Source organism: Brachyistius frenatus, unplaced genomic scaffold (genome assembly GCF_029030835.1).
Source record: "Brachyistius frenatus isolate BFR_SWC_R1_liver_20210118 unplaced genomic scaffold, ASM2903083v1 Contig_19, whole genome shotgun sequence".
NCBI lineage: Eukaryota > Metazoa > Chordata > Actinopteri > Embiotocidae > Brachyistius > Brachyistius frenatus.
The window spans coordinates 5,808,737-5,825,992 of NW_027210618.1; the positions used below are offsets into that span (position 1 = coordinate 5,808,737).

A 17,256-nucleotide genomic window follows, 5' to 3' on the forward strand; every position below is an offset into this window, starting at 1 on the left:
GGCTATAGACCTATTACAGCTAAAGAACACTTTTAGAGACTATTATAAATTGATGTACAAATCAGAATACACAGGAGATAGAAACAATCAAAATACATTCCTGGATCAGTTGCAATTTCCAATCCTTCCAATTAACTATAACAAATGAGCTTCCCAACCTTAGGTGGTATTATATGGAAACCCAACAAATTCAGCATCATATTGTTTCTGCTCAGCGGCACACCCAGCATGGGTAAATATTGAGCAGCAGTCTGATCCAGATCTACTATTAAATTATATTCTTCAAATATTAAAGGAACACACACAAAAAAAACTTTTTTTAAGAATACAATCTCAGTTTGGCATGCCGCACACAAACATATTGGTGATATGGCAGTACTGTCCCAATTCACTCCTATTTGGGGTAATGAACAGTGCACACCAGGTAAAAACGATGGTAACTTTAGGCCATGGAATATTAAAGGTATTCGGAAAATGATGGACCTTTACATAGATAGAGTTTTTCTCTCTTTTGACCAATTATGTCAAAGGTACCAAATCCCTCAGAAACTTTTTTTTTAAAATATCTACAGTTAAAAACTACATGTCATCAAAATGTGGACAGATAACATGTTTACCACCTCTATCAAACATTTTGGAAATAACACTGGACAATTTAGAAAGGAAGGGTCATGTATCTAAATTGTGTGACATACAGCAGGGAATCAACACTGGATAAATTAAACACCTGGAATATGGATATACAAGAAGACATTAACAAAACATATTGGAATGAAGCTTGTTTAAAGGCAGAAAAACAGACGATAAGTACAAGATTTAAATTACTTCAATATAAATGGTTGAGGAGAATGCACATAACTCTTGTCAAACTCCATCATATACCTGTTAGTAATTAATATGTTTGTACTAAATGCTTGACTGAGAAAGGTACTCTCTTCCACCGCGTATGGGATTGTTGTCTCCGTGGTACAACTCAGAATTACACTCTGCTAGGCAGCAACTAGAAAGCAGGAAAGGAAATGGCGTTCCACTAATTTAGAAGAATTTCACGTGCCTGGAAGGAGAGTCTAATATTATATAAGAAAGCTCTTCGTAAGGCCAGAACTTTATATTATTCATCGATAATAGAGGACAACAAGAACAACCCCAGGTTTCTTTTCAGCACTGTAGCAGGCTGACAAAGAGTCACAGTTCTGTTGAGCCCTCTATTCCTTCAGCTCTCAGCAGTAATGACTTCATTAACTTCTTTACTAATAAAATTCTTACTATTAGGGAGAGAATCGGGCCGACCCTTCCTGACACCATCACTGATGTGATGTTAAGTATAGCACCCCTGGAAGCAACTGTAGGACCAGATGTATACTTATTTCTCTCCTGGTGAGCTCTCTGAGTTAACTAGAATTATTTCTTCATCTGGAGCCTCTAGCTGTGTTGGATCCCACCCCAACTGAACTTTTTAAGGAAGTCTTCCCTTTAATTAATACTTCCATATTAGAGCAGATCAACCTATCTATTGTAACCGGCTATGTACTGCAGGCTTTTAAAGTGGCTGTAATTAAACCTTTACTTAAAAAGCCGACTCTTGATCCAGCTGTTTTAGGAAACTACAGACAAATTTTCAACCTGATGTTTATTTCTAAAATCCTTGAAAAAGTTGTTGCAAATCAACTTTGTGATCATTTACAAAGGAATGATCTGTTTGAAGATTTTCAGTCAGGCTTTAGAGTTCATCATAGCACAGAAACAGCTCTGGTGAAAGTTACTAACGACCTTTTATTAGCCTCAGATAATGGACTCGTCTCTGTACTTGTTCTTCTGGACCTCAGTGCTGCTTTTGATATGATTGATCATACGATCTTCTTACAGAGATTAGAAGATGTTACGAGGATTAAAGGAACTGCATTAGACTGGTTCAAATCCTACTTATTAGATAGATTCCAGTTTGTCCGTGTCAACAATGAGTCTTCCAGACAAACAAGAGTTAGTTATGGAGTTCCACAAGGCTCAGTGTTAGGCCCAATACTTTTTACTTTGTACATTAGGAGATGTCATCAGGAAGCACTGCATAAACTTCCATTGTTATGCAGATGACACTCAGCTATATCTTTGTATAAAACCAGATGAAACTAATTAGTTAGTAAAACTTGAAGCCTGTCTAAAAGACATAAAGGCCTGGATGATCAAAAACGTCCTGCTTCTAAATTCAGACAAAACAGAAGTTATTGTACTTGGTCCTAAACACCTCAGAAACTCTTTCTGTAATCACTTAGTTACTCTAGATGACGTTGTCTTGGCCTCCAGCAGAACTGTGAGGAACCTTGGAGTCATCTTTGATGAGGATTTGTCCTTTAGACACCATATAAAGCAAATCTCCAGAACTGCCTTCTTTCATCTACGTAATATTAATAAAATCAGGAAAATCCTTCCTCAGCGTGACGCAGAAAAACTCATTCATGCATTTATTACTTCTAGGCTAGATTATTGTAATTCCATAGAATGCAGTTAGGATGTCCAAATTACTCTTTAAAACCCTGCAGCTGATCCAAAATGCTGCAGCAAGAGTACTGACGGGATTTAGCAAGAGAGATCATATATCTCTCCAGTTTTAGCTTCTCTTCACTGGCTTCCTGTGAAATCAAGAATAGAATTTAAAATTCTCTTGATGACTTACAAAGCTCTACATGACCAGGCTCCATCATATCTTAGAGATCTTATAGAACCATATAATCCTAGCAGAGCACTTCTCTCTCAGTACGCTGGTCTACTTGTGGTTCCTAGAGTTTCCAGAAGTAGAATGGGAGGCGGAGCTTCAGTTTTCAGGCTCCTCCCCTGTGGAACCAACTCCCAGTTTGTGTTGGAGGGGCAGAAACCCTCTCTAGCTTTAAGATTCGACTCAAAACGTTCCTTTTTGATAAAGCCTATAGTTAGGGCTGGCTCAGGTAGACCTGAACCAACCCTTAGTTATGCTGTTATAGGCCGAGGCTGCTGGGGGACCTCGTTACATGCTGAGCTTCTTTTCTTCCCTCCTACTCTTTAACTGACTCATACCTCACCATCTTTTTCTCTCCCATAGTTTCTACTTATTATCTGTTGTCTCCCTATTCAGTTCCCTCGCTCGCGTAGTTTCTGTTCTTTCTTTTGCAGCTGCATGTCTCTGTCCTGCGCTTGTCGTCTCCACCAACAGTTCTTCTCTTGTATCTCTATGCTGTCCTTTTCTCTCTATGCTCTCCTCTCACCCAAGCGGCCGAGGCAGATGGCCGCCCACCCCTGAGCCTGGTTCTGTCGGAGGTTTCTTCCTGTTAAGAGGAAGTTTTTCCTTCCCTCTGTTGGAGGTTTTTCTCCCTTAAAGAGGAGGTTTTTTTCCCTCCTATGTGGGAATTGTTGAATCGTTGGGTTTCTCTGTATAATATTGTAAAGTCTTGCTGTAAGGACTTTAATGTGTTAAGTGCCATGAAATAACCTGTGTTGTGATTTGGTGCTATGTAAATAAAAGTGAATTGAATTGAATTGTCTGAAGATTAAAATGTTTTGGAAGGATATCATAAATCAATTATCAGTGATTTATGTATCAAAGGTCCTTCAATTTTCCTTTCCTTTTTTTGCAAGCTTTGTCAATTTGGAATATACCCGGGGGACTTTAAACTGAAATTAAAAGAAAAACAACTACTGGACTTTGGACTTCTTCAAGCAAGGAGAGCCACTGCACTAACTTGGAAGAGTATGGAAGCCCCATCACTAGGATTGTGGATATGGGAGATGTCATATTGTATTGGCTTGAAATACTAACTTACATTGCCAAGGGCAAGCAACAAAACTTTGCTGAGCTCTGAGATCCATACCTGAACACTATAACAACTGGACATGTGTCTGACAAGGAAAATGTAAACAGCAAACAACCCCCTTTTTAGACTTATGTATTTATTTATTTTGCACTATAAGATGCAAGTTGAGCGTGCGTGCGTGTGTGTGTGTGTGCGTGTGTGTGTGTGTCTGTGTGTAGATGACAGTGTCTGAAATGTACATACTTATTCACATGTAATGCTTTACTATTGGGAAATGTTTGCCTTGGTATTTTCTTTGTCTACTGTATGTTATATAAGAAATGACAATAGACATATTGGGAAAAAAAGGTGTCATTCATTCTGGGTTGTATAAATAAAAATGACTTGACAGATTTACTGTCAGTAAATGGTAACATGTTATCATCAGATTAGTGATATATTACTTTCTTTACTTGAATTTGCTTTACATAAATAGTGCAATTGCATTTATTGATAAAAATAGGCCTTTTTCACTAGACATTTTGAGATATCACATTAGGCAACTTGCAGGTGTAAATAATGAAATTAATGATGGTTGGGTTCCATTTTGCTGCCTCAGTTGTTGTTTTTTTATCGACATTAATAATGATTATTTATCAAAAATTACATTATGTGAATATTTTGTGAAGTCAACAATAGATACACCTACATATCGAGGCGTTTGTTCAAAGATATCATTATATTTGATTTTGTTCATGTTGCCCAGCCCTAATTATGACATCATCAATTGGAGTATTTAAAAAAAGGAATATATTTATTTTCCTTTCATTTCAATCCACAAATCAGGATATTTTTTATTATCTATAATCCCTCTTGGTCAAAAGGGGGATTCATGAGTCTCTTACCAGCAGATGGCAGCAAAGGACACCAAAAACAATTCAACTGAAGTTGAAATAAATGTACTCAGAATGTAATACCACACGAAACTCACCAGATGAGTCGTAATGACAAAGAAAGCAAAAGAAAGCACTATGTCTTACTGCTCCTTTAAGAAATCAAGTACTTGATTTGTGAGAGTAACCTCACTCAAGTTGACAGATTGTATTTCTTTTACTCGATTCAAGAAATGTATCTCATTATTTCTAAAGATATTAAAGGAATTCGATTTTTTTTTTTAGCATGTTCTTACTGTTTTGGGTGGGAGATGGAACTTCTGTTTTTATATCATTAGCAGATTTTCAGTCTTGCTCTGATAGCTCTACCTCAGCGGATCACACTCACTCCTTCACAACAGAGAAACTTTTCCTTACATTGTTGTTTCTCTGATTTTGTTTAATGTTAGATGTAGAAAACGGCTCTTTTGTGCAGTACTGAATCCATCCTGATTCATTTCCAGAGTTTGAAATGCTGTAAGACAGGCTGCTAATTGAGTCTGGGTGCCTGACTTCCTGAAACTGTTTTGTTCCACTTACAATTTTCTATTATGATCACTGATATTGCATCAAAAAAAATCTGTAACCAGGCTATGGAAATCTGAGCTAAGATAACTGCACATTTAGGATTTCAAGTTTGATATTTTAAAGCACAGACTCTGTGAAATATCCTTTCAGGTGCTATGACAGAAGAAAAAAAGATACCAGTCAAGTATGAATATTTTTATATACGGATTTTCTGAAAAGGAACATAAGTATAAAGACCACATACTGTACACATAGGGCATTTTAATACATCACAAAGAAAACAAACAACAGATATTTGAGCAACCCAAGAAAATATGGATTGATTTAAATTCACTCAACAGCAAAAGTCCAAAATGAACTCATAGCATCCAAAATGACTCACTACAGATATTCATTTTAGAACACCCTCTGTTACTTTTTTAATTGACTAACAGGTTGTGTGGTCCATAAACTGATAGTTCTTATGATGAGCCATTCTTTCTGACTGGCTGTGACGACTATTCGCACACACTCAATGTCAAAACCAATCTTGTGGTCCACATTGTTAACCTCAATGTTTCCAATTTTGAACTCCCCTAATGTGATGTAGGACGTGCACTGTCTTCCCTGTTTAGTTTCCATAGACTTTTGGCCTACTTCCAGAGCTCCGTGGTGAAGAATGTCATTTTGTCGATCCTCTGTGCCTGTCACGATTTTAATTTTGTTGATTTTTGTTGATTTGTTAAAGATTATGATGAAGAAGTCCCCAGTGCATGGAGGTTTCCCCCAGAAATACTCATCCACAATACTACTGTAGGCCTTGGTGGCATCATAGTTTTCAAAGACGTTGATGTTTGTGTAAAGGCTGGCAGGTGGATTGTCGGGAATGTCTATGGAGTCTTCCTCGAAGTCATCATCCTTCAGCTTGTTCTCAGCTCCTTTATAAGAGGAGTAGTAGCCCATGTGCTGGAACAGTGAGGGTTTGAAGCGGATCACGTCCTTCTGGGCCAACAGACCCCTGAAGTGGATGAGGAGCCAGTCGCAAGGCATTTCCTGGTAGAACATGAGGAGGAAATGAGCTAGACGTGGCATGTCTCTGGAGTGGTACAGCTTCCCAATGTAACCCAGCTTGGAGAACTCCAGCATCACCCAGTAGGAACCTTCTCTGGAGGTGATCACCTTCTTCAACACTGTCAGGAAGTTCCTGGAGCAGCGCACATCGTCCTCTAACATCATATAGAAGTGAGAGAGGTTTGTGCAGAAGTTAAGGAGGAAGGCATAGTCCACATTCTGTTTAGAGCGAAAACGAACCCGATCCTCCGGGTCGTTGTAGTTCCTTTTAAGCCCGTCCAGAGATGGATAGTTCTCCTCTGGGGCCTGGATGACCAGGAGGCGTCCAGCTATGATGTGGTGAGCAAACTTCCTGGTGATTTCTTGAACCAGGTTCTCACACCAGACCAGGTCAAAGTCTGCCAGATGGACCACAACCACAATCTCTTTAAGCTCCTCATAACTGGACTGATCAAAGATAGATTTGATCGTCTCCAGAAGGTAGTTTCCTTTTTTCCTCTTGACAGATGACAAGCCAATTGTGAGATACTCTGTGAAAAGAAGTCACTTTAGTCACTTCTGTGAGGAACAATCCTAATATATGATTTGTTTTTAGACATAACATGAATTCCAACTGGTGTCTGTCTGGCAGAAATACCTACTTTTGCGTGGCAAAGGAATCCCCGCAAGGTAGCGATAGGTCACATTAATAGTCCCAGAGAAATTGGACAAGTCTCTTAATGTGTGGACATATCTTTCAGAGTTCGGAGGATGTATCAGCGTCTCTCCCAGCTGTCTTTTTTCTGCCTCCTAATTCACAAAAACAAGAACAACTGCAAGAACATTTTCACCAAAACAGGGATGAATTGACAAAATCATTAAAGGGCATTATAAAAATATTTTTGATGTCTTTTCAAATGTGAGAAGCTTACCAGCACATATCCATCATCCATGTAAAGGCTGAAAAACAGCAGAAAGGTGATGAGGAAGCCGAGGAACGGCAACATGGACCGTTTCCTGAAGCACCTCATCTTGTCCACAGACTTCCACATTAGCCTCATGATCACTTAGGGAAATCACAGGAAAAACAGAAAGTTGGTCAACAAAAACAAAGAAAAATGTATCACAGCTTGCACACGTGGCTAGTGCTAAGTGTGTTTAAAAAAAAATGTTTTATTGTAATCCTTGTAAACATTTGGGTTATGCCATTGTTATTAAGTATTAGTGGCAGACGTGCATGAATAAAATAACAAAGACTCATCGTCTGCTTTAATCAGGAGCTATGTGTCAGCAGGGGGCAGGGGAATAAACTGTAAACACAACACTGTGATCACCTTGTCAGGCTGCTGTCTATTGTCTCTTATGCATCCAGCAGGCAAAGAGCAGCATTCAGTTGAAGCTATGTTTAATGCCGCTTTACACATCTATAACCAATTTTCAACCCACCCATCACTGACTCCACTAATTCCTGAATAAAACCACTCGGCAAGTGCATCAGTGTTTTTTTTTTTTACTGGAAACATCATGAGAACGATGACTGTGAACCACAACAGTTAAGTTGTGTGCTATAAAGCCAAGACAATGAACTGAAAAATACTAAAATGCTTAGGACAGCTGAGGGAACTGCAGAGTCTGATGATACTTCTCTGTGGGTTCATTTTTCTGAGCAACTCATTTCTCATTTCACTTTGATTTGATCCATTGTTAATATCAAAATATTGATTAGCGCAGTTTTAATCAAAATAAGGAATCAGTTGCAGCCCTGAGGTATCAATGGACGGATATTCATATTTAATTTGGTTTTGATGAGCTTCTCATCAAGGTGATGTGGCCAGCGGCACTGTCTTAGATAGTGAAGGCTGATTTTAAGGTTTATCATTGGATTAAGCAAAATGACGGCTGATAATGAATGATTTTAGTTGTTAATCTAACTTCAAATTAGATTCACAAGGGGAAACGTCAGTCATCTGCTCGGTTGGTGCGCAGCAGCCACACGAGCCAGATGATGTTTCAATAGGCATTAAACACCAGTGACAAAACAAATACTCTCCGCCCCATTCAATGTGATATTTACAAGTAGCATTGACTTTTTCTTTTAACTAAAAAGAATTACCCTGCTCGCTATCTGTCGTATTTGGCACCGCATCTTAAGAAAAATGCCGATCCCATGACACTCTCCCTAATTCTGATGTTGCAAAGACGAAATCTTCGATGTGAAAAACCTTAAACTCTCTGGTGACAGTGACAATTCCAGTAAAGGCCTGCTGCTAGGCCCAAAAAAACGGAATAAACAACTTATTACTCTTTGTGCTATTCATTGCTCGAGTTCCATTTGAGGGGGAAAAACCATCTGCCATCTGTCAGAGAAGTAAGCCATTTTGTGTTTCTGTAGTGAAAAGAGCCTGACGGTGGCACCTGAGCGATGCAGCGGCCATGGTAAGTGAAAAGATAATGACAGCTGTAAGTCAATATTATGAAAGTCTTAAAAAAAAAAACTTCTCTGCACACAATCACACACACCATTATTTGAGATAGCAGCCTGCAAAATCAGAGGTTGAGATAACGAAAGAATCTCTTAAAAAGGCACAATAATGGCTAGATGCTTTCTCTGAAGAAAATAAGAAATTCAATTTTAGTTTGCTTTCTCTCAGTAAATCTAAACAAAAAACAAGCCTCCTTGGGTCACGTACATTTATATGGAAATTAAGGTGCATCTGTGAATAAGTAAGCATCATTTGTTTGGTGTGTTTGCTTTAGTTTAAAATGTTTCTCTGCCAAGTTATTATTGTCTTTTTTTTTCCTCAGTAAATTATCAGTGTGTATGCCCTGCGAGCTCATTTCTATGACTGAAGTCATTTTAGATTAGAGCCAGTAAAATAATAACAGGTAGAGGGGAATACCAATTAGTTCCAGCATTAATTCAATTCAATTCAACTTTATTTATATAGCGCCAAATCACAACACAGGTTATTTCATGGCACTTAACACAGCAAGACTTTACAATATTATACAGAGAAACCCAACAATTCAACAATTCCCACATAAACTAGGAGGGAAAAAACCTCTTCTTTAAGGGAGAAAAACCTCCAACAGAGAGAAAGAAAAACTTCCTCTTAACAGGAAGAAACCTCCGACAGAACCAGGCTCAGGGGTGGGCGGCCATCTGCCTCGACCGGTTGGGGTGAGAGGAGAGCATAGAGAGAAAAGGACAGCATAGAGATAGAAGAGAAGAACTGTTGGTGGAGACGACAAGCGCAGGGCAGAGACATGCAGCTCCATGACGGGACATCTGCAAAAGAAAGAAGAGAAACTACGCGAGCGAAGGAACTGAATGGAGACAACAGACAATAAGAAAAAACTATGGGAGAGAAAAGATTAACGATTGTAATATGTCCTCAGAGAGTTTATCTCCATGACTGCACATTAACAACAGTCTCTCCAACAAAGAAATGAGGTGAGATTTGTCCTGTCCACTAATCTTTTGTTTTATAAATGCCACAGGAAAGAGAAATTACTACGATACTTAACATTAGTGGAAGCCTGGTTTACAGGTAAATCTCCAAGATTAAAACCACAAAAAAAGCCAAACAAAACTGAATTGGATAAAACAAGCAATATTCCAGGATCTAGCCTACATCCAAGTTGCTTCAACAAAAGCTTGTGGACAAATAATATTTATAGGTGCAGGCAAAGCTCCTGAAACATTGGAGCAAATTTTATTTAATTTGAAGCTGTGACTCTCCTAAATTGCATTTTAAGGCTGCCAGCAGTTATGCACTGTTTGTCGTGTGGCTGAAAGGTTTTGAGTTTTTTTCTTCTCAAGTGAGCTGTGATTTATTTCTAATAGTTAATTAGTATTTATGATATGAATTCTAATAACACCGTGTTTCCTAACTTTTGTTATCCAAAAAAAATAAATAGGAAAACCTCCTAAACATGCCAATCAATATGTAATGTATGTAATGTAAAATGCTAATAACAGTATGTGCAGTCACTCAATGACAAGAAGAACATAAAAAAAGCTACTTTTTACAATGCATTTTGAGCTTGCTGCTCCTCCTCAAGCAGCATCACAAGGTTTGCTGGGGTTAAATGGTGTAAGTTTCCATTTATTGTTTAAAGAACCACAGTTGGGGGATTTGCAAAACGCAGTTTAAGGAAAACAAGATAAAAATTTAGGCAATTTAAGCCAATTCTTGCTGACTTTTACACACCATTATAGACAAAAACATTGAAGACATACTGAAAAGCCATTCAATCGGAACTGAACCTAAAAAAAACCCAGCCCAGGTTCACACCAAAGCGTGTCGTATATCCGTGAGTCCACTAGAGGATACCATGTTTGGTCTCGTCAGGGTGTAAAAGTACATGTACGTATGACAAGGGCCAAAGAAGATCATATGGCAAAAGTCATTTGATGACATACAGAGTGATAAAGTGTGAGTAGAGAGAGGCAGTCGGAGGTTTTCCAAAGGAACAACAACGGGGCTTTTACGTCACGTGATCGAGTTGGTGAGAAAGCAAAACTCATTGTGCATTTATCCTAAGTAACGCAAGTAATTCACTTAAATAACGTAAAGTATCTAATCAATGTAATGTATGTAAAGTAACTTACATGAAGCAACATTACTTATGTAAAAACACAAATACTGTATGTCCACAACACCAAACATGAGCATTGGACACAACTCAAACACTCAAAAGCTGGACAATGTGAGAAAGGTTCATTTAATGGATGGATCATGCAATCTGACTACCAAAGCACTTAAAAGAATAGTCAGCCTCTCCCTAAAACTTGGAGAGAACTTGAAGCAGTGGTTGGGGCTTGAATGAGAAAAACTAAGCACGGAAATACTTGAAAAAGTTCTTTATCATCTGCCAGGGTGCTGTAGCTTTGTATTACTAGAGCCAATCTTACTGCATGAACATATGGGTTTGGCCACGCTCCATTGAGGATTGCTTTCAGATGTAGCATCCTAATGGGTTTAGACCTTAAGTTAATTGTAAACTACTGGAGCAGCCTTTAACCAATCATCTACCAAAGCAACGACTGTTGGAACAACTTCAAAGTCATCACACTTTAACAAACCCAACTAGTCACTGATACAATCAGTGGTTGAGCAAACCTTAATGCGAATAGGGTTTCCAGACTATAATCACGGCAAAGACTGTAGCTATGAGCAAAGTTGGGCAGACGCAGGCTAAATACTGGCAGCTTGAAAAAATACCTTCTCAATCAGAACTGACTGAAAATATGGCAAGCGGGATCCCAAGTCCAAGCTTCAGGCTTTTGACACACAAGAGACTGTTAAATGGAAATTCTGCTTCTCTGGGCCGCATATAGGCGAACATACACAGGGGTCATTCAGAGATGTTCAAGAGACTGTTGTTTTATTCTTGTATGTTCAACTGTCATGGGTTTTTCATTTTGAACCTGCCTCCTTATTGGTGTTGTTGCAACTAAATCGCTTGATTGTCGCACAGGTATGTACATCATGTTGCCAAAATTTGGAAGGTGTGTATGTCCTACGAGGTTCTGCAACCCACAGTTACGCACAACAACAAAGGAGGAAAAACCCTGTCTGCCATGTAAACATCCAAACTGTTCTGTTTCTGGTGGACTTTCTTGTTTTTTTGTTTCTACATCCTTCTTAGTTTGTATTGGTAACATGTCCAAAAATGAAGATTAACAGTCTTTTAAAAAACTCTAACTTGAGCAGTAATTTGGAAAATGGAAGGCCTGTATGAAAGTTACAGGAGACAAGCTTGAGGCTGGATGGTTGAATAATAAAATAACTGCACCCGTTGTGAAAGCAATGCAGAAAATGAACTTGTAATGTTTTAAATTCAACAATGCCTACCAAGGTGCCCTTCAGCAAGGCACTTAATCCCCATTTGCATCAGTAGCTGCAGGAATGTATACACTGGTGGGAGACTGTGGTGTTACTGGGAAGCTCCCAAGAGGGAATGTGTGTAAGCATATGAAATGCTGAAACAGAATCTGCCTGCTCAGCAAAACCCTTCCCTGTAGAGAGAAAATGATGGATGGAATACTTGTTGCAGCAGGAAGGAAGTGCTGTGAGGCTCCACTGTATACACGTTATATGACAGCTGGCTCACATCGTCGACTCCATTAACACATGATTTGAAGAAGTTAATGATATGCATGGTGACTGAGCTACATCTGTTGTGTTAAGAAATCAATCTGAAAGAGCATTTAGCCACAGCCCTCCTTCGCAAAGTAAATCTTTGTCCTGCGTTCACTTGCTTTTGAGGTAATCTGAATACAAGAAGGAAGCTTGAAATACTAATGAGGAGAGAAAATGTGCTTTATAATTCACTGAGAATGCACCATGCCACACTGGGAGGTGGTTATGAACTCAAATGGTCATAATCCTGTTTGTATTTTGTGAGACGAGCTGTGTGTCTGCATTAAAGTGTGGTCTTTTCAACTTTGTAGTTTTTGTAATGCTCCCAATTAGTATTAAAATCATTTCGGAGTCCAAACACAACTTCCCATCTTCTCTCTTTGATTGACAAGATTTTTTTCTCATTTTGTTTTTTCTTTCCCATTGTGTTTCAAACCGGAGGCATCCATCTTCAAAGATACATGTAAGCATCTCTGTGAATCCACACAGAGATGGGTATTATGGGTAACTGTAGGTCTCAGAGAAACAGACACAGCTTTCCAATCTCCACTATATATTGTACAGACCTATGATTGGTTGATTCTCCTTCTAATAGAGGCAGGTTCAAAACAGACACAGATAACGTACCAGGTACACGTATAAAACAAAGATCCATACCATCACATTAGAGCAATCTCTGTGCAGATTAAGACTGCAGACAAGAGAGCATAATTAAGCATAAGTCCGGCATCGGCTGTATGTTTGAATGCAAATGAGTATGTTTTTGTATATTTCAAGTGGTATTTTCACGAAAAGGAAATCAAATTGCACGTGATAAACTGAGATGCATTTGAGAGTCAATATTTAAACTGTATGAGGGGCAAAATAAAGAAAAACTGTGTGGTATTTAAATCAATGCATATCACATTATTACAATTTTATGAGTAATGAAATATAATAAGAATCTTTATCACTCACTCATTAAGAATTTAATTTAAATTTGTGTAAGCATTCATCACTTAAAGGATATGTCTGTCCATTTGTTTCTACTAAATACAAAAATATAACAGCATATAAATGTATAACTGGATTTATTGAACAGACACACTGACAGTTGTTTCTTTATGAACACATCAAACAGCTGGAAACAGTACAATTGTTGGGAAATATTTTCAGCTGCATATACATTTAGTTTAGGAAGGTTAATTTGGAAATCTATTAGGTTAAAGGTGACCCTGTTAAAATAAGCAATGTAACTATTTTGATTACTTCATCAATGTGATCAACATATTAAATTTGATTACTTTTTTATTTGTTTTCTAACACATATTTAACTGGGCAATAAATCTGAAAATTTCTAAAAACTAAATTTAAATGAGCCACAGTATTTAGCACTTTTTTTTTTTTTTTTGATTAACAACTTTGCTGAAAAATGCTTCAATTCAATAAATCAAGATGGAAATGTTTTGATATTAAAGCACAACAACATAAACAAATCACAAGTATACTGCACAATAATATATTTATAATAGTATAGTATAATACTGCAGTAAAGAAAAATGTACCAATAACCATTAAACCAAATCTACATTTAGATCAACTCCATGTTGAGTGATGAACTATCAACAGGGCTAGCTACTGTTTGCAATTTGTTCACAGTGGTTTCTGAACAACTCTTAAAATACCCTCTTCATCTAATCTGACACCATGGCCCACCGTCTTGGCGTGGATGTTTAGAGGAATTGACTTTGATGTGATTGGCAGACAAGCATTCAAACAAGAGAACCAATTAAAAACAAGGCTCAACATTTTAGCTCACAATGCCAAATGAATAGAGCCTGTTCAGATGTACAAAAGGCAAAAAGATGCAAAGTAACTGACTGAATGTTATATTCTCCATATAAACTTTTTACTAAAAATAATACATTGTTCTTATTATTACTGTAACCCATTTTGGAATCACCAACATTTCGAATAGTAACTCTTCTCAATAACGGGTTACAATTACATTTATTTTGTCATTTAATTACACGTAGCTCCATTACACATAACAAGTTACTCTTCAGCACAAAAGGCATGTGCACTAACTATAAGATGAATAACCTTGCCAATATTCACAGTAATATAGGAACAAATCCCTCAGTGCAATGGTGCTTTTTGTAGTACTATTGCATATGATATGAATATATGACGAGATATATTGCTTTCACATGCTCTTCTCCTTTTTACAGTGTTTTTGTGTGTGTGTGGTTTTCACTAGTCCAAATGCTTCATTCATGTGTCTCCATCATTTTTGTTGCAATGTAAACTGCCTTAAAATAGAAGGTCTTTTCTGCCTGTCAACTTCAAAACATAAAAGCAGTCTCTCAAGAAATTTGATTTTTACCACTCAGAGTTCATAGTCTACTGCAGCCTGAACAATAATAATGATAATGCCTGTGCACTAAGCTTGTTTCACTCATGTTTTAGAGCAGATCATCATATTGCTGAGACTTGCTGGGGAATCTGTGCCAAGGTCTGTTAATGGCTTTTTTAAAAAAAATGAAAAATTCCCTCTAGTTTATTAACTTTACACAGTCTTGTATAATTCTGTGAATATAATTTATTACACAATGTGCATCTCAGACACTATATCCTGCTATTATTCTCCATCCTGCCTCAGCAGGCCTCGGATAGAGAGCTAGTGTGGTTCAAAGCACTGACGACTGAGGAGAACCCATAGTCATTACAGCCACAACCACTGGGACCACAAACGCCTTTCATGTCCGTCTTTGACCTGAAAGGTAAATACACTCCAGATGCAATTTACATGTAGTGCCATGCCTGCTGTACAGAAGTGCCGATCTTTAGAAGTCGAAAATTATGTCTGCTTAGGGATAAAGCATGCTTTAATCACGAATACTGTGCTGCTGCACTTTGCACCAACTGTGGTAATTGATTACAGAGATGTGATCATTTTAAAACAATAAAATGGTTTCTGGGAAAAATGTAGCACTAAAATGAAAAAAGCCCAACCTATACTTTGGCCAGGCTGACAGTGTAGATCAAGTTTAGCGATATCATACAAGTGAAAATATGTCAAAACAATAAATTGAAGTAGAGGGAGGCCAAATAAATGTTTAAAAGAGTACTCCACTGATTAATTATTGCACTCCTGTCAGACTTGTGATGCGCAGTGTAAAACTAATGCTACAGAGCCACGGATATCATCTTTTCTATTACATGCATTGTCAAACTTGAAACCCCTTTAAGGTAATCTATTGCCGTCACATAGTTTGTCCACTAATGAGCAGCTCTAAAATGTCCTGCTCTGCACATATTTGAGAGCAACTATTTAATATTCCATTTAAAGGAATCCTTATCAGAAGTGGTTGTTTTTATTAAAATATTGTGGCAGATAAATCATTACCATTGTCACGATTTGATGCATAGCCAGTGCCCCGGGTCGATGAACTCCTGGACCAACTGGGCACTGCGCGTTTCTTTACGACATATTTAACCAAGGGCTACTGGCAGATTCCTCTCTCGCCAGAGTCCAAGGAAAAAATGGCCTTCTCCACTCCGTTTGGATTGTACCATTTCACCACACTTCCCTTTGGGTTGTTTGGTGCCCCAGCCACTTTCCAACACCTCATGGACCGGGTGCTGCATATGCTGATGTTATCATCCACAGCACCACCTGGGCGGAGCATGTGCAGCAGGTGGGCACAGTGCTAGAGTCCCTGAGGCAGGCTGGGCTCACCGCCAACCCAGGGAAGTGTGCAGTTGGATGGAAGGAGGTATGGTATCTGGGGTACCACTTGGGCGGCGGCCAAGTGCGCCCTCAGGTAGACAAGACTGCTGCTATCCCAGCCTGCCCACAGCCCAAGACTAAAAAAGAGGTGAGGCGGTTTTTGGGGCTGGCAGGTTATTACAGACGGTTCATCCCAAACTTTGCAGATCTGACCAGTCCCTTGACCGACCTGACCAGGAAAGTTGCCTCAGATCCGGTCCAGTGGACGGAGCAGTGCCAGTTGGCGTTTGAGAGGGTGAAACAGACTCTCTGTGGGGAACCGTTTCACTTCTCCACACACCTAACTTCTCTCTTCCCTTTACCCTGCAGATGTTATGAGATGGAGGTGTTTACACGGACCAAGACGCAGACACAGTACACAGGATCGTTTCTCAGAAACAGGGTGTTTTATTCTCTCCCAGATAGGGACGGAAATGGGATGAAATAAACAATGTTCAGGTTCACAAGCGGCCAGAGGACAATAGTCCCAGAGAGATCTCCTCTCTTCTCCTTCTCCTCCAAGGCGAGAGCACACTCGGCTGTCACTTGGAGCTCGTAAGCTCAGCTGGAGACGCTCACGTGAGCAGGCGTGCACGTCCTCGCGCTCCACTGCGATCGTGGCTGGCAGGCAGGGAGGCAGGCAGGCAGATGGTATACTGAGTGAGTGTGGCTCCATTGTGTGGAATCCCGAGGTCCGACACAGCGAGCGGCAGGCTGACTAGCTTGTGTGGTATCCCGAGGTCCGACACAAGAGCAGCAGACAGGCACACCTGGGGTGGAATCCCATGGTCCGACACCAGGGGGCAGGCTGAATCACTGTGTGGATCTCCGTGGTCCTACACAGGACAGCTGGCTGGAACAACCTTGTGGTTCTCCGTGGTCCGACACGGGATAGCGAGGCAGGGTCAACTGTGTGATGCCCGAGGCTCGACACAGGATTGCCAAAGCGCCAAACAGCTGATCTCCGAGGAACGAAGTGAATGCTTTCTTCGTGCAGGTGAGAACCCGTGGCTTCGACACTGGATGGCAGGTAGGCTTTGAGACAAACAGGGAGTCAGAACCGGAACTTCACCGCGTGAAATGAAAAAACATACAGGGACAGACTG

The 17,256-nt window shown here is 39.3% G+C and overlaps 2 protein-coding genes across 2 annotated transcripts; one reads left to right on the forward strand and one right to left on the reverse strand.

The window, feature by feature from the left end:
• Positions 1–5,401: 5,401 nt before the first annotated feature.
• LOC138619180 (alpha-1,3-mannosyl-glycoprotein 4-beta-N-acetylglucosaminyltransferase C-like) lies at positions 5,402–10,219 on the reverse strand. Its single transcript, XM_069695477.1, has 3 exons — positions 7,183–10,219; positions 6,913–7,060; positions 5,402–6,801 (listed from the first exon to the last, which is right to left on the reverse strand). The coding sequence occupies exons 1-3, from the start codon at positions 7,309–7,311 to the stop codon at positions 5,633–5,635; spliced, it is 1,446 nt and encodes a 481-aa protein (XP_069551578.1). The 5' UTR covers positions 7,312–10,219; the 3' UTR covers positions 5,402–5,632.
• Positions 10,220–15,924: 5,705 nt separating this feature from the next.
• LOC138619195 (uncharacterized) lies at positions 15,925–16,872 on the forward strand. Its single transcript, XM_069695491.1, has 4 exons — positions 15,925–15,950; positions 16,052–16,396; positions 16,481–16,525; positions 16,674–16,872. The coding sequence occupies exons 1-4, from the start codon at positions 15,925–15,927 to the stop codon at positions 16,870–16,872; spliced, it is 615 nt and encodes a 204-aa protein (XP_069551592.1).
• The last annotated feature ends 384 nt before the right edge of the window (positions 16,873–17,256 follow it).